General features: G+C 34.2%; 1 protein-coding gene across 1 annotated transcript; it reads left to right on the top strand.

Moving 5' to 3' along the window:
• The first annotated feature begins 2244 nt into the window (after window positions 1–2244).
• LOC129234390 (cuticle protein 10.9-like) lies at window positions 2245–6345 on the top strand. The gene is made up of 3 exons (XM_054868388.1): window positions 2245–2534; window positions 4204–4314; window positions 6064–6345. Exons 1-3 carry the CDS (start codon window positions 2427–2429, stop codon window positions 6343–6345), a joined length of 501 nt encoding a protein of 166 aa, XP_054724363.1. The 5' UTR covers window positions 2245–2426.
• Window positions 6346–7885: the final 1540 nt, after the last annotated feature.

Here is a 7885-nt window from a genome sequence, read left to right as displayed (position 1 = left end):
TGGAGTTTTTTATTTATAAATCTGTACTAAATGGTGGCATAAATCTCATATATACACATATCGAATTTCGTGAAAATCAATTCAGATATTTTCGTTTAAGTAAATGCTAGTATATTAAGGTGTCCAAAAAAAAAAAAAACCGAAAGTGAAGAATTTTTTAAGTTGCACACCCCTTATATTTTTTCTTTTAGGTCAAAACAGTTAAAAAAAAGGTTTCATATGATTTGAACAACGGCAACCCGCGTTAACTTGCGCCTGAAAATGTGAATCAACTTTGTGTACTAGGCCGAATCAAAAAAAAAAATTTTTTTCGGAAGTTCAAAATTTCATGTTGATAAAACGTTGCCCCTATAGCCCCACATGTACCACCTAAACATTCATCCAAATCAAAAGATAGTTCAGTGTCCAGCAGGAGGCAATTTGTAATTTTCTTCAAAAAATTGCCTTTTTTCTGTATATTTTAAAAAAAAAATGTAAGTTAAATTTTAAGAAGTTATCAAGTTGAAAAAGTATAAACAGTAAAGTCGGTAATTAGCGTTAAATTGAAATTTTTGCTCTCTCGCAATATTTAAGTCTTCTACATAGTACTCAAAATATGGATTTTTTCAAGTTTAAGTTAAATTTTTCATTAAAAATATATTATTATTTTTTATTTTTATTCATTTGCAAAATTTTATTTGAAAATTTGCTCGCTAATAATTTTTGCAATTGATATTTTATTTAAGTGATTTTTTTAAAAAAATAAATAGAAAAAAATAATATTTTGAAGGAAATTGAAAATTTTAGACCTCCTACTGGACACCTAAATATTTTTTAATTTGGACAAATATTTTTGTGGTACATGGGGGGGGGGGGCCTATGGGGAAAACGTTTTACCAACAGTTAAATTTCGAACTTCCAATTTTTTTTTTTTTTTTTTTGATTCGGCCTAGTACACAGAGTTGGTTTATACTTTCAGGCGCAAGTTGGCACGGGTTGTCTTTGTTCAAATCATAATGAAACTTTTTTTACAATTGTTTTGACCTAGAAGGAAAAATATAAGATGGTGTGCGACTTGAAAAATTGCCTTTTGTTTTATTTTTTCGGACAACAGAATGAACGTGGGGAGATCAAGTGATATCCCCCGAAAAAAAATTTCAGGTTGAAGTCTTAAAAACTCCGTTTTAATCAGTATTTGGTGGTGTTAGTGATGGTCGGGGAGTAGGTTTGTTTCATAGTCCATCTTCAGAGAAATTTTAAAAATTTACTTCAAAATTCGCCTTTTTAGGCAATCTTTGTAAAAAAAAAAGCAGTTTTTTTTTTTTTTTCAAAAATGAAGTCAATTTCAGATTACATTTGGTGACGTCAAAAACTTTTTCCCAACGAATTAATTTTAAAAACGCAATTTTAGACTATATCCTTGATTATTTGTGATGTTAAGGAAATAAAGAAGATTCAGATGCTCTATTCTAAAACTTTTTGCGAAAGAAGTCGTAAAAACACATTTATTTACAGCTTTGATTACGTTAAAAGAATTATCAGAATTTAGAAGCTATTTCAGAAATTTTTTGACATAAGAGTTTCAAAAACACAATTTTAAGCTATATATGAGTCGTTCGGGATGGGGATGGTGACTCTTTCCGGAAATCGTTGGAAATTAAAATCCCCGAAACATCATTTTAGACTTTTTTGGTCAAAGGAGGGGGAAAAGGCAGGTAAGTGGCCCTCATTCAGAATTTTTTTGAAATTTAAGTCCTAAAAATGTAATTTTAAACTGTCTTTAACTGTCTGTGACTTTAGAGAGGACAGAGAAACTCGGAGGCTCTCCTCCGGAGTGGCAGTTGTCCTTCTCTTCCTCCTTTGGCTAAGTCAATGCTGATTAGTGGTTTGAGATTTTCTGGGCTTAGCTTGCTTTTAAAATCCTTAAGAAATATACTATCAAATTATAAAAAGAAATATACTATCAAATTTAAGAAAACAAAAAATATTTTCAGTTTGTTGGCTACTTGCGGGCCCGATTTGGCCAGCTGGCCGTAGGTTGGAAAACCCCGGTGTGCGGTGCAACATTAACTTCAAAGCGATCCCATTTGTGCAAATGCTTGTCAGTTTTTTTTTTTTTTGTTGTTTTTTTAAAATATCTTAATGTATCTTTGTCTCAATTATCACTTGTATCTGAAGCAGGACATGCTACATTTTAGTGTTGAGTGACTGATGCTTGTTTTAAAACGCAATGTTAAAGAAATTGCTCTGATAAATAATTGTAGTCGTTTCGAAATTCAAGAGCTTTATTTCACTGAAATTAATAATTTGTTAGTAAAATAAAGATAAATAAAGACAAATTTGATGCTGAATTAGCATTAGTAGTGAAAAAGTAAAGTTTTGAAAAAGTTAGCAAAGACTAGACATTTTTGCCAACTGCTTTACTATTCTGAAACAGTACTATATTTATGTTTTTTGTTTTCCAGGTCCTCCTCCTCGCCGCACTATCGGCGGTCGCCCTCGCCCAGCACTATGGAGCTCCATCTCCCTCTTACGGACACGAGGAGAATTACCCGGTGAGTATTGAGTTATATGAAACGTATTGTATGATAGTTGAAACGTATTGTATGAAATTTAAATGATAATTTCAATGTGTCGTAATACAATAGGTCTGATGTTAACTTATGTGTTATATAGGATAAATGTTTTGTGATAAAAGAAAATTATTTTCAACTTTTAAGTTCAATTTTTTTTTTTTTTTTTGGATGAAAAAAAAGAAAAGCAGTTTTTTTTTAAAAATTATTATTATTCTTAACGATAGGAATACTGACAACGTACGAGTAACTGCTTCATCACATGGTGCAAATACTATTTTGTGTCATGAATAATTAATATATTTGCATAAATGTACAAATGTGTAAAAATTGAAACTGTGAAAAAGTACTCTGCCGCAAACGTAAGACAATGTGCAAAACGTAGTCAGCCAAACTTTCCGAAGGCATAAAACTATGGAATTGATTTTAATAATCGAATTTCTGAATTTTGGACGGTTTAATTTTCTCATTTTTTTAAATTTAAAATTACTTTTTTTTATGGTTTTGATATTATCTTCTAGGAAAAAACAATTTGATTGGAAAATATTCCTCCATAATATTGTAGAACGACTTCCATTCAGCGAATGGGGTCGTTTCCAAAATTTCAAAAGGATTTTTTCTGAAAGAGCATGCTTAAAAACATAGGATCTGACCATTCTTTGATAAATTTGTTTAATTTTAATACTTAAAAAAATTACTTAAATCGGAGTGATTTCATTGTTTACGGCTTCTGCCGATGACATCACAAATGATGAAATGTCATTCAGTGTTGCCATTCACAGTGCAAAATATTTAATTCGCATCTTTACTCACGTGTATTGGCAACGATATGGTTGGTAGCAAGAGAGCGCAATTTTAATTCGCTGCTTGATTAATATAACGTGGAAACGTAGTAGAAAGATGCGGCAAAGTGCATCATTTGTGACGTCATAAAGACCACACCTTGTTTGAAAAATCGGACATTTAAAAAAATTAATTGAAAAAAAAAACTGTTGAGAAAATGAAAGTATTTTCTGGGTTCATGTTTTTTTTTTTTTTTGCTTATTCTATCCATTTCAATGACTAAAAGTAGTACTTTTGACTGAAGGAAACCACCCTATGGAGAATTTGTTCCGTCCCAAAAATAAATTATTGTAATAAAAGTAACGCAACTTAAATGAAAAGAAAAAAAAATCTAAATGTTTAAACAGGCTCCCTTAGTACTTAACAACATCACAATATTTCTTTATTTGTCACTTCAGAATTATTAAATGATGCTGTGTTGCAAACTTTTTTTTTTTTTTTTTTGCAAAAATGAGAGTAGGAAAACTTATTTCCTAACCTTCCAGCGAGAGTGCAGCACAGTTCTTTTTTTTTCAAAGTCAAATATATTAAAAAACAGCGCGAAGTTACCCGTCATGGCTCAAAGTTACCCTGAATGACTGCTTAACCTTAAATATGTACAGTGGTACTTCTGGTGCCCTTCAAGAATGTGTGGGGTCCACATCATTTTCGTAAGTCCCGACCTGGACATGTGCAGACCGACTTCTACTGAGATTTCGTAGCTGTCGCAGGTGGCGTGCAACATAGAAAACAGGCGTCATGAGATCAATAAATAAAAAGGGAGTAAAAATTTAAATTTTAAACTTCAACGTTCCTTTTTCTCTTTCAGCCCAGACCGTACGACTTCGGGTATGAGACGAACGACGATTACGGAACGACCACCTTCCGTAGAGAGAGCGGAGACGGACACGGACGAGTACAGGGAAGCTACGGATACAAGGTTAGACTATTCCCATGTTCAGTTGAACCATGGGCCTTCTCCGATCAGCCTGTTCCCCATCGCTAGCACGAGGGAGAGCAGACTGATCGGAGAAAACCATGGTTGAACCAATAACTAATTTAAAAAGCCTTAACAGTCTACAAACTGGTGATGGACCGTTTTGTTCGTTAAAAGTCATTAGGTCTATAATGACCTGGGATATAGTAGAGTTCCGATTATTCAGATTCTGGATAATCGGCGTTCTACTATGACAACGTGACTGCGGCAAAAATGCATCGCTTTGAGCCAGACCGATCAAGGGGCATGCGTTTTATTCCCCGCCTTTCCCCTCCCATTTCTTAAAATATATACCGCATAGTGTATGCAATAATTCTCAAGTGTACTTCTGTTGACAAAATTCTAAAATACATTATATCTTAAAGTTGAAAAAAAACTTTACGGTATTTTTAATATGAACTACTACAATGGGATCTAAACTGGAAACAAGTGAGAAGGAAAATTTAGGCGCATAAAAACTATTTAACATAAAATATGTCATTGTTTATCTGACCGATAAATAAATTGTAATATCAGGATAACATTTATAAAATTGGATAGTTACAAAATTTGAGGAGGGAAAGAACAGTTTCTTTATAAAAAGGGGGGAGGGGGGGTCTGGTATGCAAGTTTTTAGAATCCTTCGGCTAACTGTTCCGAAAACCAAAACCAAAAGTAAAATGAAACACAGTATGAAGATATAGAGTACGAAGCTACGCTGGCGCCATCTATATGACGTAAACATACTTATATAAAATATTTTGCTATTGTAACTGCAGTTGCCATATATCAGTTGGTCGGCAACCTTTTTTTCGGGTGGGAATCATTCCTCTCAAGGGTAGGAGACCTGAACCGAATAGAATTTGATGAAGATTAATACTCACACTCAAGGGGTGGCCATCCCCCTCCCCCCCCCCAAGAGCGATGTTTCACCTCAATAAACTGCTCTACCATGCACCACCCGAATGAGAGCCCCTGAGCCCACCAAAAACAAAACAAGAAAAAAAAAAGTCATTAAAACACCCTCTAAAAACTTTAATGGTGCACTGAGCGCCACTAATCCCGCCCCTTCCCCTCCTTCGTGGGTACCCATATATCTCTAAATACATTAAATGAACCGTTTCAATACCCTCACGCCAACCTCATGCTGAAAAAATAAATAGTAAATACAACGGCAATAAAACACAAAATTTTTCCAAAAAAACTATAGACACACGTTTTGGGGTTACAAGGAATCTCGTTTCCAATGCATAAGAAATGAACTTATGGATAAAAGAAAGTTATTAAAACAGGCTCCGTGCAACACGTGACTGAAATCATTTTCTAAACTTTTGTGCATTGTAAGCGTTGTACTATTGAAGTTTTTTCATTTAGACATTGTAACTTAGCTGTCATGCACGAATTCAAAGTTATTTATAAACTTCGTATCTGAAAGATATAGAAGCAGGCAGATATAAATGGAAATGGATAAGATAGATACAAATAGACGTGCAGAGATATAGACATTGATTGGAATAAATTTTATACCACCGCCAATTTTTTTATGCAGCAGCCGAAGACGGCACTTTTGGCGTAAAAATGTGAATGACATAAAAGACGAGTCGCGCTAGCTAGCCGCCGAAGGCATTAAGTGTTTGATATACTGTATATATTTATGCATTGAGATACATTTGAGACTGACACATCTAAAACGGATTTCCATTTCTCTTCCAGGATTTGCACGGCATCGAACGTGTGGTAGAGTACGTGGCTGACGAGCACGGTTACCGAGCCGAGATCAAGACCAACGAACCCGGAACCGAGAGTCAGAACCCGGCCGACGTTGTATTGCACGCCAACCCCATTGTCGTGGATGAGCCCCGGTACGCAGCCGCTCACGCACCTCACTACCGCGCCCCTGCACCCCACTACGCCGCCCCTGCACCACACTACGGCGCTCCTGCACCACACTACGCCGCCCCTGCACCCAGACACCACGCACCCAGATACTACTAGGCTGCGTCCTGGATTCCGACATCTTCTTCACTTGTCTATTTATTGAAATCTTCCACTATTCACTTTGTGTTACTTGTTTATGTTTTGTTACTTGTGCATTAAAAAATAGTTCGAAAAAAAATACTTTTTCCTGTTTAAAATCCATTATAATAGATTAATTATAACCTGGAGTACAGTGACTTGGTTGACTTAGATCTGTCACTAGTTTTTGATCAACTTTTGACCCCTGACTTCAAAAGTTATCTCAGTTTAGTTCAAGTAAAGTTTTTAAGCTACATAGAGATCAAATCGACCAATTGGGACATTTTTGAGAATGAAAATAATAATAATAATAATAATAATATAATAAAATAAGTTTTTAAGGTAAGAAACAATCAAATTTTGCCCACACAATTTAAAAAAAAAAAAACCTTTTTGTGTTGCTGATGAATACGGAATTATTATACATTCCTTATTGATCCTTTAATTTTTTGCCGCGACAATATGGTGAGTTAAAATTGCTGAGTCAAGCAATAACAATAACTAGTCTACCCGTGCGGAACTCCGAAATGTGCTTCGAATCGTTTCATGTGGCAAATCACTCTTTAAAAATTTCAAAGAAAGAACTTTATGAAGAAGAATTGAAAAAAGTAAACGGATTAAAGTAAACGGAAAAAAGTAAACGCACAAAAGAAAGCATGTAATTTGAAGACATCAGCAACAAAACTTCGTTAAATACAACGTTGTAATAATGTGATCATCTCTCTTTTTGGTTGTACGCATTTTCAATGCAAACATAAATATCATTAAAAGTGTGACTGAGTGACTCGTGAAAAAGCAGTAATTGTGCATGTGAAAAAACGGGTTGTGGCAAATACAATTATGCCTATGTAAGCCTCTAACGAAAAAAAAAGAAGCAATAAAGATATACAGTCGGACCTCCATATATCGAAGTAGCAAATTGCCGGGAAAAAATTCGATATATAGAAATTTCGATATATAGAAACAACCTGTTTTTATCATAAAAAATCTCCTAAAACATTAAAATTAAAGCTAATTTTCTTGTATGAAACCCTATTTCTAATTTATTTGAGCATCGGATTAAACGAAAGTTAAGAATTAAAAATATAACAGAAATTACACCTTTGCGCCTTCATACATCTTCATTCTTCGGCAATTCAACTTGATCCGCAATATGAGGGTATTTTCGTTTTGACAATGTAATCGACAAAAAAGTAAAAAACCAATCTACTTAACCTGAATGATTTTTACTGAAGCTAAAAGACTAATAAAAATGATAATCAAACTTGAAACTGATTTTACAGTGTTACTGGTTACAACTAAGATTTGAAATGAACTTGACGGAATTTAAGAACTCCAGAACGGAACAACGACCTTTCTTCACACCCCTCAACCCCAGATTCCTTATGAGTTTCATAGCAACCTTAGTGAGCATAATTTTCTCCCTAACCGTCATTTTTCATGAGACAAACAGTCTAAAGTGGAAAAAAAAATCTACGAATGTCTCAAGAAAAATTTCGATATATAGAGATTTTTTCGA

The sequence above is a fragment of the Uloborus diversus genome, chromosome 1, assembly GCF_026930045.1.
Source record: "Uloborus diversus isolate 005 chromosome 1, Udiv.v.3.1, whole genome shotgun sequence".
NCBI classification, from domain to species: domain Eukaryota; kingdom Metazoa; phylum Arthropoda; class Arachnida; order Araneae; family Uloboridae; genus Uloborus; species Uloborus diversus.
This window is presented reverse-complemented; position numbering and strand designations above follow the sequence as displayed.

Excerpts from the sequence above, each read along its gene's own strand:
- LOC129234390 (XM_054868388.1), top strand. The coding sequence starts at position 2,427 with ATGTTTTTTGTTTTCCAGGTCCTCCTCCTCGCCGCACTATCGGCGGTC. Across the intron at positions 2,535-4,203 it reads GACACGAGGAGAATTACCCG|CCCAGACCGTACGACTTCGG; the intron begins GTGAGTATTGAG and ends TTTCTCTTTCAG. Across the intron at positions 4,315-6,063 it reads AGGGAAGCTACGGATACAAG|GATTTGCACGGCATCGAACG; the intron begins GTTAGACTATTC and ends TTTCTCTTCCAG.